We start from the raw sequence: 21,702 nt of genomic DNA, 5'->3' as shown, positions 1-21,702 counted from the left end.
CAGAATAGACAATATTCAAGTTAAACGCTGGACAATCTGAAAATAGTAAAGTGCATTTATCAAACAATGGAATGACAAATAATTACATACTATACAAAAAAACGGAAAAATCACTGTCCCATAAGTCCTATAAATAGCAGTAATAATTTGACACTATATACATCATTTTTAAAGATTTTTTATATTTGAGGAGTAGTCAATCAACCCCTTATTCAGACAATAAAAAAAATGAGTAAATGAACATGAATATCAAATAGATCAATAGTAGATGATTACATGATGATATGTGACTTCAACCCACTTGGAGAATATGTGCACAGTTTTACATTCCACAGTATATTTGTCCTACTGAGAGCTTACAGTTCCATAAATACACATAGCAATGCTGAAACTAGTGTATTAAAAGGAAACAGTGGGACCAGGGCCTGGTAAAGGCATGGACAGCAGGCTGAGAGCTGTGGTAGAGTATTGTCACTAAACAGTAGCAAATTGTTACAAGCAACAACAAAAAAGGCCTATACTTTTAACACTGTGGTTTACTTCAATAATGCTGAAAGCAAACCAGTCACATTCATGATATGCACGTCCCCTTAGTTGCATAACTGACACAAAACAAAACTATTCACATTCAATTAAAGGTAAGCCATACTCCAGTATGTTTCATCTGCCCATACTGTGCAAAGAACGTTGGTCAGCAGTTGTGGATAATAGCTAGTTTGACGTTATTGTCGGCTACGTCATCACGCTAGCTTACTTTATTATTAGCAACGTTAGCTAGCTCATCTAGCTAGCTAAAATCTCATTGGTTGGATAATTGTTCCGACTTTAGAACTTGAACACAATCGTGTTGTATTTACAACTTCACAAATGGCAAATGAGACTCCAAGGAGCATTTGAAGGCAGCATTATACCAATATTGCATACATTTACATTGCTGAATTAATATACAGTACAAGTTAAAGTTAGGACACACCTTCAAGGGTTTTTCTTTATTTGTATTATTTTCTACATTGTAAATAAATCCCTGACAGTGTCACCAGCAAGGCACTCCCACACCACCACACCTCCTCCATGCTTCATGGTGGGAACCACACATGAGGAGATAATCCGTTCACCTACTCTGCGTCTCACAAAGCATTTTTTTGGGCTGCAATCTGAGATGCAGTTAACTCTAATGAACTTATCCTCTGCAGCAGAGGTAACTCTGGGTCTTCTTTTCCTGTGGCGATCCTCATGAGAGCCAGTTTCATCATAACGCTTGATGGTTTTTTGCGATTGCAGATAAAGAAACTTTCAAAGTTATCGAAAATTCCAGATTGACTGACCATGATTTCTTAAAATAGTGATGGACTGTCGTTTTCTTTGCTTATTTGAGCTGTTCTTACCATAATATGGACTTGGTCTTTTACCAAATAGGGCTATCTTCTGTATACCACCTATATATACCTTGTCACAACACAACTGATTGGCTCAAAAGCATGAAGAAGATAAGAAATGTACTTTTAACAAGGCACACCTGGTAATTTAAATGCATTCCAGGTGACTACCTCATGAAGCTGGTTGATAGAATACCAAGATTGTGGAAAGCTGTCATCAAGGCAAAGGGTGACTAGTTTGAAGAATCTCAAATAAATAATCTACATTTTTTGGTTACTACATGATTCAATATTTGTTATTTCATAGTTTTGATGTCTTCACTATTATTCTACAAAGTAGAAAATTGTAAAAATAAAGAAAATCCCTTGAATGAGTAGGTGTGTCCAAACTTGACTGGTACTGTACAGAATATATATATTTATTTTTATTTTATACAAATTGTAATGTCCCTTCATCGGTGAGTTCCTACCAGAAAAATGTATCTCATTTCTTTCTCAATTGACACCACTTACTCAGCCTCAGACGCAACACCTGGTTAGTGAAATGTGACATCATCAGGGACCACACGATAATGTAAAGATGTCTCAGTACGAGGTAAAACCGTCAAATGGATAAAATGACCAAACAACAACAAAAAGCAAGTTTGTGGTAATTGACCAATTGCTGCTGAAACTTACTTACTGGATGTTGACGTGAAGGCAAAGTCCTCTCAAATTACCCCCTTTCCAAGAGTCAATTATTTTTTAACAGCACCCTAAGTATGTCACTATACCCTTCATTCACTTGATGTCGACGTGAAGGGGAAGTCCTGCAGTGCTTCTCAAGTGCCACCCTATTCTCGGTAGTAGTAGTGCACTATATATCGAATAGGGAGATAGAGATCATTTTGTGTCTCGGTTTTCTACCCTTTTCCAGAAGTGGGCATTTGCACACGCCACATGGATATTAAAGCATAGGATTGGTGAAAGGCTTGGCTGGAGGGAGTTTCCACCATTGTTGAAGCCATGTGAGAAAGTGTGCAAGTGCACGCTTCAGGATAAAGGTGAAGAACAAGGACAGCCAATGTCCCTGATACTTAGGGCACATCACTGATACTGCTCCTGGTAGTTCCCATTACCATGGTGGGAGTTCCCATCATCCTCATCCTGCTGCATGGTGACTCCTCTCTTCTTCTTCCAGCTCGATGGGTTCTCTGTGGTTCCATAGCTCTTCTTGGGTGCCATGGCAATCTCGCTGTTGAGCTCCGTCTCTTCGGCCAGCTCATCTTCGTCGATGATGCCAATCTTATCGTCGCTGGTGCTCTCCGGGTCGGCCCAGTCCTGCTTGTCGCCCGAGGCAAAGATAGCATAGAAGATGACCCCTGTGTAGTGCACCATGGCGGCAATCACAAACACGTTTTGCCACTCCAGACGGGTCTAAAGAGGGAGAAAGACTTGAGTCAGTGACCAAACTGTCACACTTGTCTGATATAACGTTTGATTTCATTTACAATGTTATAAAACCAGTATCTCATTGTGTCATTCACCAGTCGTGTTAGTCGTGTCCTATACGGTATTCATATTAGGAAGTCCCTCAGGGGGAGTTTTGTCTGCCATCTAAGGGACTTAATAATATTGATGCCGTAGTCTTATCCTGGCTCATTTTGCTAATCTCATTGACAGCTGTTAGAATTTGTCTGTAATGTTGAATGCTACAATACCTTGTGTTTAGTCAGTGCTCCAACGATAAGGGGGCACACCATTCCAGACAGTGTACCAACGCCATTGGAGATGCCCATTAGGATACTGGCATAGCGAGGGGCAATGTCCAAGTGGTTTACGTTGAACCCTGGGGATACAGTAACAAGTACAGTCCATCAGAGTAAATTGTTTATGCCACTATCAAATGATCTTTGGGTAATTAAAAAGCACTACATGAAATCCCATCATGTATTATTTATTATTAGATATTGAATACCATACACTACTCATGGTGTCTCTTAGAAATGTTTTTGGGAACATCCATTTGGATGAATAAATAACCATTTAGCCAAACAGTAATGTATATGAATACATTTTATTAATGTATTATTATATACACTACCATTCAAAAGTTTGGGGTCACTTATAAATGTCCTTGTTTTTGAAAGAAAAGCAAAACATTTTGTCCATTAAAATAACATCAAATTGATCAGAAATACAGTGTAGACATTGTTAATGTTGTAAATGACTATTATAGCTGGAAAAAACAGACTTTTTATGGAATATCTACAGAGGCCCATCATCAGCAACTATCACTCCTGTTTTCCAATGGCACGTTGTGTTAGCTAATCCAGGTTTATAATTTTAAAAGGCTAATTGATCATTAGAAAACCATTTTGCAATTATTTTAGCACAGCTGAAAACTGTTGTCCTGGTTAAATAAGCAATAAAACTGGCCTTCTTTAGACTAGTTGAGTGTCTGGAGCATCAGATAGCTTCCAACACTCTACTCAGCAAACTGGATGCAGTCTATCACAGTGCCATCCGTTTTGTTACCAAATCACCTTATACCACCCACCACTGCGACCTGTATTCTCTAGTCGGCTGGCCCTCGCTACATATTCGTCGCCAGACCCACTGGCTCCAGGTCATCTATAAGTCTATGCTAGGTAAAGTGCCACCTTATCTCAGTTCACTGGTCACGATAACAACACCCACCCGTAGTGCACGTTCCAGCAGGTATATCTCACGGATCATCCCCAAAGCCAACACCTAATTTGGCCGCCTTTCCTTCCAGTTCTCTGCTGCCAGTGACTGGAATGAATTGCAAAAATCGCTGAAGTTGGAGACTTTTATTTCCCTCACCAACTTTAAACATCAACTATCTGAGCAGCTAACCGATCACTGCAGCTGTACATAGTCCATCTGTAAATAGCCCACCCAATCTACCAACCTCATCCCCATACTGTTTTCATTTTATTTACTTTTCTGCTCTTTTGCACACCAGTATCTCTACTTGCACATCATCATATGCTAATTTATCAGTCCAGTGTTAATCTGCTAAATTGTAATTATTCGCTCCTATGGCCTATTATTGCCTACCTCCTCATGCCTTTTGCACACACTGTATATAGACTTTCCTTTTTCTACTGTGTCATTGACTTGTTTGTGTTATTGGCTTGTTTATTGTTTACTCCATGTGTGACTCTGTGTTGTTGTCTGTGTCACACTGCTTTGCTTTATCTTGGCCAGGTCGCAGTTGTAAATGAGAACTTGTTCTCAACTAGCCTCCCTGGTTAAATAAAGGTGTTCTCAACTAGCCTACCCGGTTAAATAAAGGTGTTCTCAACTAGCCTACCTGGTTAAATAAAGGTGTTCTCAACTAGCCTACCTGGTTAAATAAAGGTGTTCTCAACTAGCCTACCTGGTTAAATAAAGGTGTTCTCAACTAGCCTACCTGGTTAAATAAAGGTGTTCTCAACTAGCCTACCTGGTTAAATAAAGGTGTTCTCAACTAGCCTACCTGGTTAAATAAAGGTGTTCTCAACTAGCCTACCTGGTTAAATAAAGGTGTTCTCAACTAGCCTACCTGGTTAAATAAAGGTGTTCTCAACTAGCCTACCTGGTTAAATAAAGGTGTTCTCAACTAGCCTACCCGGTTAAATAAAGGTGTTCTCAACTAGCCTACCTGGTTAAATAAAGGTGTTCTCAACTAGCCTACCTGGTTAAATAAAGGTGTTCTCAACTAGCCTACCTGGTTAAATAAAGGTGTTCTCAACTAGCCTACCTGGTTAAATAAAGGTGTTCTCAACTAGCCTACCCGGTTAAATAAAGGTGTTCTCAACTAGCCTACCTGGTTAAATAAAGGTGTTCTCAACTAGCCTACCTGGTTAAATAAAGGTGTTCTCAACTAGCCTACCTGGTTAAATAAAGGTGTTCTCAACTAGCCTACCTGGTTAAATAAAGGTGTTCTCAACTAGCCTACCTGGTTAAATAAAGGTGTTCTCAACTAGCCTACCTGGTTAAATAAAGGTGTTCTCAACTAGCCTACCCGGTTAAATAAAGGTGTTCTCAACTAGCCTACCTGGTTAAATAAAGGTGTTCTCAACTAGCCTACCTGGTTAAATAAAGGTGTTCTCAACTAGCCTACCTGGTTAAATAAAGGTGTTCTCAACTAGCCTACCCGGTTAAATAAAGGTGTTCTCAACTAGCCTACCTGGTTAAATAAAGGTGTTCTCAACTAGCCTACCCGGTTAAATAAAGGTGTTCTCAACTAGCCTACCTGGTTAAATAAAGGTGTTCTCAACTAGCCTACCTGGTTAAATAAAGGTGTTCTCAACTAGCCTACCTGGTTAAATAAAGGTGTTCTCAACTAGCCTACCTGGTTAAATAAAGGTGTTCTCAACTAGCCTACCCGGTTAAATAAAGGTGTTCTCAACTAGCCTACCTGGTTAAATAAAGGTGTTCTCAACTAGCCTCCCTGGTTAAATAAAGGTGTTCTCAACTAGCCTACCTGGTTAAATAAAGGTGTTCTCAACTAGCCTACCTGGTTAAATAAAGGTGTTCTCAACTAGCCTACCTGGTTAAATAAAGGTGTTCTCAACTAGCCTACCCGGTTAAATAAAGGTGTTCTCAACTAGCCTACCTGGTTAAATAAAGGTGTTCTCAACTAGCCTACCTGGTTAAATAAAGGTGTTCTCAACTAGCCTACCTGGTTAAATAAAGGTGTTCTCAACTAGCCTACCCGGTTAAATAAAGGTGTTCTCAACTAGCCTACCTGGTTAAATAAAGGTGTTCTCAACTAGCCTACCTGGTTAAATAAAGGTGTTCTCAACTAGCCTACCTGGTTAAATAAAGGTGTTCTCAACTAGCCTACCTGGTTAAATAAAGGTGTTCTCAACTAGCCTACCTGGTTAAATAAAGGTGTTCTCAACTAGCCTACCTGGTTAAATAAAGGTGTTCTCAACTAGCCTACCTGGTTAAATAAAGGTGTTCTCAACTAGCCTACCTGGTTAAATAAAGGTGTTCTCAACTAGCCTACCTGGTTAAATAAAGGTGAAATAAAAAATACATAAAAAAATCAGCATTTGTGTGTTCGATTACATGATCAAAATGGCCAGAAACAAAAGAAGGCTATTCCATGGGAGAAATTGCCAAGAAACTGAAGATCTCGTACAATGCTGTGTATTACTCCCTTCACATAACAGCACAAATGGTCTCTAACCAGAATAGAAAGAGGAGTGGGAGGCCCCGGAGCCCCAATGTGCAAGAGGACATGTACATTAGAGTGTCTAGTTTGAGAAACAGATGCCTCACAAGTTAAATAGTACCCTCAAAACACCAGTCTCAACGTCAACAGGAAGAGGCGACTCCGGGATGCTGGCCTTCTAGGCAGAGTTGCAAAGAAAAAGCCATATCTCAGATTGGACAATAAAAATAAAAGATTAAGATGGTCAAAAGAACAAAGACAATGGAAAGAGGAAGATTGGGAAAAGTATAATGGACAGACACATCTAAGTTTGAGGTGTTCAGATTACGAGGAAGAACATTTGTGAGATGGAGAAAGAATGAAAAGATGCTGGAGGAGTACTTGACACCATCTGTCAAGCATGGGGGAGGCAATGTGAAGGTCTGGGGGTGCTTTGGGGGTGGTAAAGTGGGAGATTTGTACAGGGTTAAAGGGATCTTGAAGAAGGAAGGCTATCACTCCATTTTGCAATGCCATGCCATACCCTGTGGACGCTGCTTAATTGGAGCCAATTTCCTCCTACAACAGGACAATGACCCAAAGCACAGCTCCAAATTATGCAAGAACTACTTAGGGAAGAAGCAGTCAGCCGGTATTCTCTCTGTAATGGAGTGGCCAGCACAGTCACCTGATCTCAACCCTATTGAGCTGTTGTGGGAGCAGCTTGACCGTATGGTACGTAAGAAGTGCCCATCAAGCCAATCCAACTTGGAGGAAGTGCTTCAGGAAGCATGGGGTGAAATATTTTCAGATTACCTCAACAAATTGACAACTAGAATGCCAAAGGTCTGCAAGGCTGTAATTTCTGCAATTGGATTTTTTTTTTTTTGACGAAAGTGTTTGAAGGTTTGAAGGACACAATTATTATTTCAATTGAAAATCATTATTTGTAACATTGTCAATTTTGCAACTCATTTCATGTATGTTTTCATGGAAAACAAGGACATTTATAAGTGACCCCAAACTTTTGAACGCTAGTGTATATTATTATTACTATCCCTGCATTGTTCAGAAAGAGCTCAAGGTAATCATTTCACTGTACTGTTTTACACCTGTTGTATTCTGTGCACGTGGAGAATAAACTGTGAATCTTGAACTGAGGCTTATCAAACATAGTTCAGCAGCCGTAAGAGAGTGATACACCTCCAGACTCAACATTTATTCTTGGATTCACAACTTTACAACAGAGGCACACAAATAATTATGTCTGTAATCTCACTTGATAAATGTTATAAATACATCTAAAGTGATGCTGAACTGAAGCTTTTATACCTGAGATGGCAAAGCCACTGAAGCCCACAGCCAACACCAGGAAGGAGATGGCAACACCACGTGTGTGACTGAAACCCACCACCAGCAGCAGAGTGGCTTCCATACCAAAACCTGCAGGGGTCACAGGGCACACAAAGATCGAAGGCTACCTTACCAAATCCTGATTTGTATGCAATGCTTTACTAGCTTCATCAACCCTGATACAGTATAATACCCAGGAAACAGTGAACATTTCTACAACATTAGGTAACGTTCCAAGGGAGTCTCAATTTGTTTTCAGTTAACGTTACAAATGAACCTACAAATGTTTTCAAAATGTCCTGGAATTGAATATTAGTAGAAGGACATGAACATTAGTAGAAGGACATGCCATAATGGTTATAAGAAAGTATAGAATCAAATATACAAATATACATGTGCGTCCTTTCAGTTGCCGGAGATGAAGAGATTTCACCATGCCAATAGTGACTTTGAAACAGTTACAGAGTTTAATGGGTGTGATAGGAGAAAACTGAGGATGGATCAACAACATTGCAGTTACTCCACAATACTAACCTAACTGACAGGGTGAAAAGAAGGAAACCTGTACAGAATAAAAATATTTAAAAAACATGCATTCTGTTTGCAATAAGGCACTAAAGTGATACTGAAAAACAAGTTGGAGTTAAGTACAGGCAAAATCATAGAGGACAACCTGGTTCAGTCAGCTTTCCACCAGACACTGTACCTTTCAGCAGGACAATAACCTAAAACACAAGCCAAAATCTACCCTGGAGTTGCTTACCAAAAATACAGTGAATGTTCCTGAGTGGCCAAGTTGCAGTTTTGACTTAAATCTACTTGAAAATCTATGGCAAGTCCTGAAAATGTTGTCTAGCAATGATAGACGACCAATTTGACAGAGCTTGAAACATTTTGAAAATAATAATGGACAAATGTTGCACAATCAAGGTATGTATAGCTCTTAAAAGACCAATCCAGAAAGACTCACAGCTGTAATCGCTGCCAAAGGTGAAAAGTATTGACTCAGGTGTGTGAATACTTATGTAAATGAGATATTTCTGTATTTCCTCTTCAAGAAATTTGAAACAATTTCTAAAAACATGTTTTTACTTTGTTATTATGGGGTATTGTGCATAGATGTAATTGAATCCATTCTGAATTCACGACAAAATGTGGAATAAGTCAAGGGGAATGAATACTTTCTGAAGGCACTGTAGGTACAATGTAAGGGAAATTAATTCCCTCTGTCCTGGGTACTATACCTCCGCAGTTCATGATTTTCCGGACATTTGTAGTTGACATGATTTTACGACTGCGTAGGAAGTCGGCCAGCTGGCCACCGATTGGCACTACGATGGTCATCACCATGTGAGGAACAGCAGACAGGAGCCCCACCTTTGTGGAGGAACAAAACAACACCCAGAAATGATGGTAAGAGCATGATGCTAGATGATGAGTTGATTATTTTAATCTGCTAGGGCAAAAAAACAAAATGTGAACCCCTTGGAGTTCACAGGACAGAGTTTGGGAAAAGTTGCTCTAGACCAGTGTTTCCCAAACCTGTCCTCGAGTAGCCCCCAGAGTACCCTCCTATTTAATGTATTCCAGAACTAGCACAGCTGATTTAACTCATGAGGAGCTTGATGATTAGGTGACCTTTTGAATCAGCTGTGCTAGTTCTGGAACACATCAAATGCGTGGACAGGCTAGAGGTTTGGGAAACAGTGCTCTAGATTGTACTGTAGATACATGTGTCATGCAGTTCATTTTGACATTTTCTTTTCAGTATTATGTCAAACATTTCTCTAATATACTGTACTTTCTCTGATGAAAGACAATCTCGAAGTTGAAAATAAATGATGATCCACTTGAGTCTTATGATAATAAGAGTGTTGTTCCATTTACTATGGATAACAAATTGCAAAGAGATGTGTTAGATCTACACCATACAGAGAAGACCCACCTTGCCGATAGAGAAGCCGAACACCTCCTCGAAATAGGCCGGCTGGCTGATCAGGAGCAGATAGAAGGTCCAGCTACGGCAGAAGTTAGCCACGATGATGGCATAGACAGGCATGGAGGTGAAGAAACGGAGCCATGGAGTCTTGAATTTCTGTGGTGGGCCGGAAATAGGGGATCTGATCTCACTGACAATCTCAGGGGTCAACCTGGGTTATGTATTGGGTTATGTTTTCATTTTCAAGCGTGCCATCGATTTCAGGGGTCAACAGCACTCAAATAGGAAGCCTACTGTTGTTAACCTGGCTTAAGTCTCTTGTCAATCTTGCTTATATCTTACACGTGTGTCACAAAACTTCTATAAGTACTCACAAGAGCATGATATTTGAAATAACATAAATCTTTATTATACTACGATAATGTATCTGACAGCAGCCAGAGTGAGTAGCAGCATACCTCAGTGGCGCTCAATATTTTGACCCCCTCGCCAATGGTGGTCTCTATGTAGATCCTCTCCTCATTGCTTATAGTGGGGTGGGCGGCTGGGCTCCCATAGGCAAGCAGGAGCCAGAAGATGTACCATATGATCCCAAATACACCTGAATGTACAGAAATAAACAACACAGGTCATCACCAATGCTCTTATTGTCATATGGGTATAACAAAATAGTCTGTTTTTACTAGACTTCCAGATTACGGTTCATATTGTAACTATGAAGCACTTAGGGACAGATTCCTGGTCACGTATTAAGCATAGTCCTGCACTAAAAAACAAGCTCCATTGGGAATCTGCATTGAAAATGTTTTTTAGTTAAGGACTAGGCTTAATCTGTGTCCGAGAAACCGCCCTAAGGGCTTTGTTATAGATCATAGAGATGGAAAGACGGCACACCTCATTCATTGGATCATCTCTCCCGCTGACGAGGAATGAATTCCATGATCCCTCCTGAACCCATAGGAAGTCTCCCCCAGTTGTCTACTTTAAAATTATGAAAGCCTTCAATGATGCTGCCCATGCTAAACAGGCTTTGTAGCAAGTGCACCCTCTATCCATCTCAATGTACATGTAAGTGATATGGCAGCCTAGTAATAACTGGGCATTGACCAATTCTAACAAAACAAAAACAGGTTTAGAGATTTTTGCAAAAAATAAAAACGGAAATATTTAGTATTATGATCCTTTGCTATGAGACTCGAAATTGAGGTCAGGTGTATCCTGTTTCCATTGATCATCCTTGAGATGTTTCTACAACTGAATTGGAGTCCACCTGTGGTAAATTCAATAGATTGGAAATTATTTGTAAAGGCACACACCTGTCTATAGAAGGTCCCACAGTTGACAGTGCATTTTAGAGCAAAAACCAAGCCATGAGGTCGAGGGAATTGTCCGTAGAGCTTCAAGACAGAATTGTGTAGAGGCACAGTTCTGGGGAGGGGTACCAAAAAAAATCTGCAGCATTGAAGGTCCCCAAGAACACAGTGACCTCCATCATTCTTAAATTGAAGAAATTTGGAACCACCAAGATTCTTCCTAGAGCTTTCCGCCCGGCCAAACTGAACAATCGGGGGAGGAAGGCCTTAATCAGGGAGGTGACCAAGAACCCGACGGTCACTCTTACACAGCTCCAGAGTTCCTCTGTGGAGATGAAGAACCTTCCAGAAGGACAACCATCTCTGCAGTACTCCACCAAATCAGGCCTTTATGGTTGAGTGGCCAGACGGAAGCCTCTCCTCAGTAAAAGGCGCATGACAGCCCGCTGGAGTTTGCCAAAAGACACCTAAAGACTCTCGGACCATGAGAAACAAGATTCTCTGGTCTGATGAAACCAAGATTGAACTCTTTAGCCTGAATGCCAAGCGTCACGTCTGGAGGAAACCTGGCACCATCCCTATGGTGAAGCAAGATGGTGGCAGCATCATGCTGTGGAGATGTTTTTCAGCGGCAGGGACTGGGAGACTAGCCAGGAACGATGCAAAGATGAATGAAGCAAAGTACAGAGATCCTTGATGAAAACCTGCTCTAGAGTACTCAGGACCTTAGACTGCGGCGAAGGTTCACCTTCCAACAGGACAACGACCTTAAACACACAGCCAAGACAACGGAGGAGAGGTGTAACGGCTCTCTTCTATCTCCTCCTCTGACGAAGAGGTAGAACAAGGATCGGACCAAAATGCAGCGTGATGATGATTCATGATATAATTTTTAATGAAGGAAAAAACAATACAAGCGGAAACTACAAAATAAATGAAAAGTGAAAAACCGAAACAGCCCTATCTGGTGCAAACACAAAGACAGGAACAATGACCCACGAAAACACTCACAGAATATGGCTGCCTAAATATGGTTCCCAATCAGAGACAACGATAAATCACCTGACTCTGATTGAGAACTGCCTCAGGCAGCCATAGACTAATTAGACACCCCACAAAACCCCAAGACAAAAAACACACCACAATAACCCATGTCACACCCTGGCCTGACCAAATAAATAAAGAAAACAGAAAATACTAAGACCAAGGCGTGACAAGAGGCTTCGGGACAAGTCTCTGAATGTCCTTGAGTGGCCCAGCCAGAGCCCTAACTTAAACCCGATCGAACATCTCTGGAGAGACCTGAAAATAGCTGTGCAGAAACACTCCCCATCCAACCTGATAGAGCTTGAGAGGATCTGCAGAGAAGAATTGGAGAAACTCCGCAAATACATATGTGCCAAATTTGTAGCGTTATACCAAAGAAAACTTGAGGCTGTGATCGCTGCAAGTTGCCTCAAAAAAGTGCTGAGTAAAGGATCTGAATACTTATGGAAATGTGATATTTCAGTTTTTAGCGGGGGAATAAATTAGCAAAAATGTCTCAAAACCTGTTTTTGCTTTGTCATTATGGTGTGTTGTGTGTAGATGAGGATTTAAAAAACGTATTTTAGAATAAGGCTGTAATGTAACAAAATGTGGAAAAGTCAAAGGGTCTGAATACTTTCCGAAGGCACTGTAATTAGGTAGGAATCCCGGACAGGAAAACTTTAATTTCAGTTAATTAATCATGTGATTAGATCACAAGAGAGCTACGGAAATGATATTGAAACGCAGCAGGCACAAACTGTCTTATGAGATTGTGTGAATATCTTAATCAAACAATAATTCAAATGAATTTGATAAAACAGACAAAGCAAAGAAATTAGTGAACAATCTAAGACTGGTGTAATACTAATGACATAATGACTGTGGTGCTTTTGCATGTCACACTGTGTGGAATGTTGCTCAAATGGGAATCACCCACCTACTGTACTTTATCATAGTTGGGCCAGGTCTTGTGAAAGCTGTTCTGAAGTCATATAAGTAATTAAGTTGAGAATGAATATACATTTAGAAACTCAAGACACTTTTCCCCCCTATCGCTAGTTAGATCATAGACATCTCCCTGTTTTTACAAAGATCACTATCTTTGGTCATTTCCGCCATCTAGAGTATCTGAACATCAGTGCATGCATTGCAATGATTTTCCCAACCAAAACTCAATATGCAAACCTTTGTATGCATTCCTGTATGAAATAATTGTAAACCACACCTATATAATCCACATGGGTTCAATTTAGCAATTTAATATTGATTTAAAAAAAAATCTTACCATAGATATAGAAGACTGAGGGCCATCCAACGAACTGAACCAGTACTCCTGCTAAAGGCATGGCAATCACAGCACCTGCATATGAACCTGGAGATAAAGAAAATGGAAAACAATGAACATGCCAATGTCGTAGTTCTCTTTGGTCAGCATCTAAATGAAACCCCAATAAAATGACTAAGTAGTGATGCCCTGGTATCAAAACTAGCTTTGACTGAAAAAAGCTTAGACTATTACATGATCATTACTCTGCAGCACCTCAGCAACTCTTCTTCATCACTAGAAAAGGACTACTAGAAAAAAGTATGACTTGTCACAAAAACATGAATAATCTCAGTTAGTGTAAATGTCATGCAACTGCAACCCTATTGGATTCATCAAATTTGGACTTATTGGCACCATCCTTGGGAGAGGATGTTTTAATGTATATGTTATTATCTGATGGCCTTATAAACACTCTCCATTTGAATAGGCCAGCGAGCAAGCTCCTTCAGAATGAGCAGGTGAAGTGTGTGAGGGCAATCTTTAATTCAGAAGTGATGTCAAAAGGGTTTGGAAGCACCGGTTGTCATGGCTCCAGTTTATTATGAAAGATGGCTGTTTTAATGCATTTTCGGGGGAGAACAACAGCCGACTTCTGCAAAAGGAAACCACCTCTGTAACACATCATTTTAAGGGGTCCTTATTACAGTGTAATTACATATGTATAGCATTGTAATAATTCCTAGTTACACTGTACTAACAACATGTAACTGGTGGTACCTGCAGTCTGTAATTACAGAGATGTAAACTAAGGTTTGTTACCATGCTTGTTACAAATGTTCAGGTTTCCGATAAGATCTGAACACACCATTTTTCACCTGAACACACCACATTATAAATATTAGCCAATTTAAAACCAACCACCTCATTGACAACATAAGCTATAAAGGGCTCTGGAGTATGATGCCCAGGCCCAGGTCCTGCTTTCTTTTGAAATTCATGGAAGCTTATGAGCACTATGCCAAAAACAGGGTTTTACATAAATAAATAGTTTAAATTGTTAAATTGTTTAACAGTGAATTTTACATGTAAAGCAATTGTAGCTAAGGAGGGTGGGGCTTGACAAAGGATGAATTAACAGTTACGGCAAACATTTGGGGATAGTCATTCAGTGCTTGCCAAATTGTAACCTATTAAGCTTGGTTAAATAATATGTTTATAAATGCACTTAAAATGGTCATAATAATATAAGACAACCCCTTATTTTATCATGTAACCTGGCAAGGGTTTCACAGTTGAAGAACATGCTCACTTTGGATGCATTAGTGCACTTATTTATTTAAGGCATCTTTATTAAGGCACTACATACAGAGGGTAGTGCGTACGGCCCAGTACATCACTAGGGCCAAGCTTCCTATCATCCAGGAGCTATATACTAGGCGGTGTTAGAGGAAAGCCCCAAAAATTTGCAAAAACTCCAGTCACCCAAGTCATAGACTGTTCTCTCTGCTTCCGCACGGCAAATTGTACCGGAGTGCCAAGTCTAGGACCAAAAGGCTCCTTAAAAGCTTCTACCCCCAAGCCATAAAACTGCTGAACAATTAACCAAATGGACAACGGATTATTTACATTGACCCCCCCCCCATTTGTTTTTTACACTTCTGCTACTCACTGTTTTATAGTCACTGCATAGTCACTTCAGCCCTACCTACATGTTCAAATGACCTCGACTAACCTGTACCCCCACACATTGACTCTGTACCGGTACCCCCTGTATTTAGCCTCGTTATTGTTATTTTATTGAGTTTCTTTTCATAATTTTTTACTTTAGTTTATTTGGTAAATATTTTTTAAACTCTTTCTTGATCTGTACTGTTGGTTAAGGGCTTGTAAGTAAGTAAGCATTTCACGGTAAGGTCTACACATGTAATGTTCGGTGCATGTGACAAATAAAGTTTGATTTGATTGTGATCACGTCAATATCTGCCCACTGCACTCGAAATAACAACAACCTCTAACGTGCCCACAATTTGTGTTGACTGACTCACAGTGACAGTGGTACTGAGATCGAGAAGAAAGTTTTGAGCAAAATACAGCCATAAGAGATTGGTTGTACAGGAGAGGTTGTATAGGAGACAAAAGGTTATATAGGAGGCAAACACGTCCACATAGGAGAGAGAAGGTCGGTTTTCCATGCAATTTTTTTGCTTTTTGGATACAGAAATTGAGCTGGATAATTTAGCATAGGTAGTTAGCTATCTAGCTAGCATTCTACATATTCTAAATCATCCTGCAGAATACCAAAAACTAGCTAGCTAATGTTAGCTTCCTAACTTAATTAACATCCACAGACTTTCCATGCCTTGACAGCTAACTTTATCTAGCTAGCTACCTACAGAGGGCAAATAGCAAGCTAGCTGGGTTCGATCATGGTCTTATCTTCCCTGAACCTTGTTCTCGGGGTATCCATTACCAAGGTTATTAAATGAGACACACCCAGCATGTTAATGTTAGCTTGTGTCAACACACCTATGAATAGTTCCTTTTTAAAGTAAACACTAGCTAGCTTATTCGTTTTGGCAAACACCATAAGTTTTATGCTAGCAGGATAACACAACAACTAGCTGGGTAGCTAGGTCTAGCTATATATAGGCTTAAACCCTAAAAAAAACATCTAATAATGTTAGCAGAGATATTGGAGGAAGTTGTCTGTACTGTCTCTGATGATAGTTTGCTAGTAGGCTAATTGTCTTAGCTATATTCCCATATACAGTAGCTACATTCTGTTTCTCTATGACACCTTTCCCATTGGGTCTCAGACTCCAGGATTGGAAAACACAGAAACAGATGAAAAAACAGACGTTGTCGATTTCCATTGTTGCTTGTAATGTTAAAAAGGGGAGAAAAAGACAATCCCATTCTCTCTGAATTAGCTAGCTGGCTAGGTTGCTCAACATACTATACGCTGCAGATTCCAGTCACCACCACAAAAAAGTATGTTATTGAGTAGGCCTATATTTTTGTTTATTCTAGTTAAATCAAATGATGAATCCAACAATAAAAAGCTGTACTATTTTGTAGTCTTTTTACATGTTACAATAAAGTTGACTAAATTAGAAGTTCATCTTTTGGTTGTTTTGACTTGGTAATTAGTATTAAGTATATTTATGGTATATGGTTGACCTATATCTGACCTGGTTTTGTAAACTCAACCAAATTAACGCAGATTATACACTTTGGGGGGGACTGCTAGCAATAATATTGTGTTGACAGGTAAGTTATTTGAGCCTATTGAGCCTCCAACCTTTCTAATCTTGGACACCCAGCGCATCTGTCCATGAGAGATTGCCACGTTGTGACAGTTGTTACTAAATTGGATGCAGCTGAGAAGAAATGAAACACAATATTTGTGAATTTAGTGGAAACTTGCCCATTTGTAACAAGCAAGGCAACAAGCATTTGTTGTTACAGATCTATCATTACTGACCGCAAATGCCACCAGTTACATGTTGTTATTACAGTGTAACTATGAGTTATCACAATTAACTACAATACTTGTTAGTGTAATTACACATGTAATTACATTGTAATAAGGACCCCATAAAATGAAGCGTTACTACAACCTATCCCATCCCCATTTGACCACAATGCTAAACATCTCTGGACAGAGAACAATGAGACATATATTCAATGGCTCGATTAGGGTTGATTGTGGTTATGGGTGTAACAGAAAGGCAGGCAGGTTATTTTTGAATATCCATTCGATTTAATAAATGAATTCGATTTTTGCACTTTCACCTGTGTAGTTCATCATAATTTATTTAATCTGTAGCCTAACAAACTGCATGGTTACCCGAGTCGTAGTGGGAGGACCACACACCATATAGCATATTATTGATATCTTTGCAAGGGGGAAGATGGTGGAGGCCCATATGATCAATATTTGCGCATCACCATTTCACACATAATTTATTTTACAGAACAAAAAGATCCCACCATGTCGAACAAACAAATTATATGTCGGTGTTTATAAAATTGTGCCTTAAAATCTTGTTTCCATTACAGCTCACGTGTTTGTTTTTTTATATGGTATGACTTTCCTCAAATAAAAACTGGATGGAAACGTGGTTAGTGTTAATTTCACTTACCACAGAATGAGGTGGTGGCCAGACGACTTCTCTCTAGGGGAGGAGCCCATTTGGCCCACATCCCATGGCATGCTGGGTAGGTAACACCCTGTATAGGAAGCATTACAGGATTATTACCCTTATTCTGAATGGTCAAATAATCAACCGGAGTAAAGAGATACAGATATATACAGTACCAGTCAAACGTTCTGAATAATGTGTCCATCTTTTGACTGGTACTGTATACGTGTCCCTGTACTGTATATGAACTTTGTCAAATGTATCATTTGTATCATGCATGTATAATGTGTCATTATGATGACTAACGTTGCCACCTTCAATTTGGCTACATTTAGTAGATTTGGTTTAAATTTGGCAATGAAAGTGTCAAAATCCAGCAACACTGAAGACGACGCACCTCCACCAAGCCTTGTAGGATGCGAACTAACATGACACAGCCGTAGTGCCTCCTGGCTGCTGACGGGATGAACATATTCAGTATGGACGTGAGGAAAATGGCCGCCCCAAACACTCTGGGGAAACATTACATTATAGTGTAACTAGGTTATAGACAACAATGGTGAGCAAAAATTACTACAAAGGGTAGCATTTTCCAATATTTGCGTACAGGATCTTATAGGGTCTTAGTTTGAGCCAGCTTGCTACAGCAGGGAAATAATCATTCAGCAACAGGAAATGTACATTTTTGTAGGGGTTGATAACTTTTTCAAAAGGGAAAGTCAAGTCTGACAAAGTGGAAACTTCAGAAACCAAAGTACAAATTTTAGATTTCCTGCATTGCAGAAAAGTTATCCTGCACCAGGGTGATAAAATTAAGATCCTACATCTGTACCCTCCCCTATGCACTTATTTGGACAGTGAAGCTAAAACTTTGAATTTGACACTATACTCCAGCATTTTGGATTTGAGATCAAATGTTTTATAGGAGGCGACAGTTACAAAGGCAAAACGCAGTAACTATGCCAACAGTCAACACCAGCCATATGCAGGACCTGCAGAAGGAGCTACATGAGCTAATGCAGAAATTTCTCAGCCACCACCATCCACTCTACAGAGTCCCACAAAAACCCAGGACCAAGCCAACAGCTGAATCAGAACGCACCAACCAGCCAACCCAACCAACCAACCAACTAATGCACCAACCCAGCTGAGCCCCTCCATCTCACGACCTGTAATTACTCCCATCATTCCTGCCATCCTCTACAGACCTGACGAGAAACCAGATAATATATTAATTATGGAAAGTTTATACTAGAATAAACTTTTCCCAAATAAAAAGGTGGCAAAATTATTGCGCCTCACAACAGATAGAGCTATGAGGCTCTTGACTGTGGCCCAGCTTGGCTCCCACAGCCCTATCATCATTAACACAGGGACTAATGACCTGCCTGCCCAACAGGAGAGGGTGGCCAAATCACTAAGGGGAGTAATAGAGAGGGCCTCCACCATCTCCCCCTTGCGAATATTGTAATATCTACAGTAGACTGCTCCAGAGAGATTTCCACCCTGCCACCATCCAGAGGGTAAATGCCAGCATCTCTCGGGACTGTATGCTATGGCCCAACGTACACCTGGCCCACCATCCCACCCTCAGCCTGGTCTTTCTTTCCGACAATGTACACCTGTACAAAGAGACAGTCCCCACCTTCGCAAGGATGTTAAAGGATGTTGCTTTGGGTGGCCAGTTCAACTCACCCCACAGGAGCAGTAGACCAGCCACCAACTCCCTGAGACAAATCAGTTGCTCCTTTAGACCTGCATCCGTTGGCGCCTCACAGAGGCTGGAGAACAGCCAGCAACACTGCCCACCACCCACCCCCCATCGCTTTTCTGCTGAGGAACTGCATGCAGATACACTGAGCTATGCACAAGCCGTACGCAGTCAAAGAGGCCCCACGCAGAGTTTGGAAGATCACAGGCCACACTACCCTCCACACACCCCTCTTTAATTCCCCCTACAACCTCCCTCCCATGCTACCAGACCAGGCCCGCCTCAGCACAGCTCAATCAGACTCAACAAATAGCTGCAGATGATCCTATGCTTGTTAACTGTTATGGGAATAAGCTGAACACCCCCTCAGAATGTACATATTGTAAGGGGCTTGGGCTAATGTACTGTACCTTAGTGTGTGATGTATGATAAAACAAATGTTTACACAATTGACATTTGTGTACAAGACTCGTGTCCTGACAATCTGGTTCTCAGAAACATGGTTAAATGGTTTGTCTCTGATAAATACATTTAAGTAAATGATTATATTGTATTTAGATGTGACAGATTACAGAAAGGGGGAGGAGTGTCCATATATGTAAAATCTATTTTCATGGCATTCCAACCTTAAAATAGTTCTGTTGCTAGAATTTGAGCTCCTGGTTGTACAATGGTTCTCCCTTTAAAAGTTGGGTTTGGTGGGCTATGGGAGAGGTGACATGCCTTGCAAACATACATTAATACTGTACATTTAAAGTCCCTAAACTAGGCAAGGGTCTATTGTCCTGCTGATAGCCCATCAAGGGTGGATGGCTTCTAGCCCATCAAGGACATGTTGTTTGCAGAGTCCACAAACAGGAGGGGGAGTTCCAGAGTTTACAGAGCTTACAGATGTCGTTCCTCGCCCTCTTCAACGCATCATTCTCCACCTGACTCTCCGCCAATGACGAGTGACTCTCCGCCAGCCGCGTGACTCTCCGCCAATGACGCCTGACTCTCCACCAATGATGAGTGACTCTCCACCAATACCACCTTGCTCTGGACCAATGCATCAACTGATTCATTTAACAATCATGGATAAAGCGATTTAATTAAGGGTTTCAGTTAGGGAAATATGGCGCTGTACAACGGGACCGGTCGGGAGTAGTGTAGGCCTAAGCTATTATTAAGGGACTGCAAGTGAAGAGCATAAAAATCCTAACATTTCCAAATAAAATTCTGATTGATTTATCAAGACCATTCCCCATGCTCTGTGATTCAGTGATATTTATTCCTTATTGTCCTGCTGAAAAAAACATCAGAATTTTGAAATTTTATTTTTATAATTATTTCATTAATGAAAGCATAAATACTGTACAGTAACAAACGCATAAATACTTTACAGTATATGCTTTATCTGACATTTTGCAGTTGCATGAGGTTTGTAGTTAGAAATGTAAAACTTAAGAGTATTTATTTTCTCACACCTACAGTAGCTGAGCTATTAGACCAGGCTTACTTGACAGTTAGAAGTAAATGCGTGTCTACGGATGGTGTTATAAATCAGACTTCCTGTATATTACAAAAGGTGTTCCACAGGGGTCGATTTTGGATCCTGTACTTTTTACTGTTTACATTAGCCATGCTGGCTAAGTGGGCCTTGAATTCTAAATAAATCACAGACAGTGTCACCAGCAAAGCATCCCTACATCATAACACCTCTTCCTCCATGCTTCACCGGCGGAGATCATCCGTTCACCCACACCACATCTCACAAAGACACAGTGGTTGGATCCAAAAATCTCTAATTTGAACTCCAGACCAAAGGACACATGTCCACTGATCTAATGTCCATTGCTCATGTTTCTTGGCCCAAGCAAGTTTCTTCTTATTATTGGTTTCCTTTAGTAGTGGTTTCTTTGCAGAAATTCGACCATGAAGGCCTGATTCACACAGTCTCCTCTGAACAGTTGGTGTTGAGATGTGTCTGTTACTTGAACTCTGTAAAGCATTTATTTGGGCTGCAATTTCTGAGGCTGGTAACTCTAATGAACTTATCCTCTGCAGCAGAGGTAGTAACTCTGGGTCTTCCATTCCATGGACCTCATGAGAGCCAGTTTCATCATAGCACTTAATGGTTTTTGCGACTGCACTTGAAGATGCTTTCAAAGTTTTTGAATTGTCCATATTGACTGACCTTCATGTCTTGAAGTAATGATGGACTATCATTTTGCTTTTCTAATTTGAGCTGTTATTGCCATAATATGGACTTGGTATTTTACCAAATAAGGCTATCTTCTGTATACACCCCTACCTAGTCACAACACAACTGATTGGCTCAAATGCATGAAGGAAAGAAATTCCACCAATTAACTTTTAAGAAGCCACATATGTTAATTGAAATGCATTCCAGGTGACTACCTCATGAAGCTGGTTGAGAG

The 21,702-nt window shown here is 40.3% G+C and overlaps 1 protein-coding gene across 2 annotated transcripts in view; it reads right to left on the bottom strand.

Annotated features, from left to right (window-relative positions):
* The window catches only part of LOC118400744 (vesicular glutamate transporter 3-like), a 38,766-nt gene continuing 17,064 nt past the window's right edge, over positions 1 to 21,702 (bottom strand). The window contains exons 4-12 of one of the 2 annotated variants that reach the window (XM_035797748.2): positions 17,969 to 18,083; positions 17,572 to 17,659; positions 13,445 to 13,531; positions 10,276 to 10,418; positions 9,824 to 9,973; positions 9,123 to 9,255; positions 7,858 to 7,968; positions 3,077 to 3,204; positions 1 to 2,792 (exon numbers count right to left, since the gene is read on the bottom strand). In XM_035797748.2, coding sequence (XP_035653641.1) covers positions 2,463 to 2,792; positions 3,077 to 3,204; positions 7,858 to 7,968; positions 9,123 to 9,255; positions 9,824 to 9,973; positions 10,276 to 10,418; positions 13,445 to 13,531; positions 17,572 to 17,659; positions 17,969 to 18,083 — 1,285 coding nt within the window. In that variant the 3' untranslated portion in view covers positions 1 to 2,462. The remainder of the gene's footprint in view (positions 2,793 to 3,076; positions 3,205 to 7,857; positions 7,969 to 9,122; positions 9,256 to 9,823; positions 9,974 to 10,275; positions 10,419 to 13,444; positions 13,532 to 17,571; positions 17,660 to 17,968; positions 18,084 to 21,702) is intronic. The other variant, XM_035797749.2, reaches the window with a different exon arrangement.

Source organism: Oncorhynchus keta, chromosome 22 (assembly GCF_023373465.1).
Source record: "Oncorhynchus keta strain PuntledgeMale-10-30-2019 chromosome 22, Oket_V2, whole genome shotgun sequence".
Classification (NCBI taxonomy): Eukaryota; Metazoa; Chordata; class Actinopteri; order Salmoniformes; family Salmonidae; genus Oncorhynchus; species Oncorhynchus keta.
This window is presented reverse-complemented; position numbering and strand designations above follow the sequence as displayed.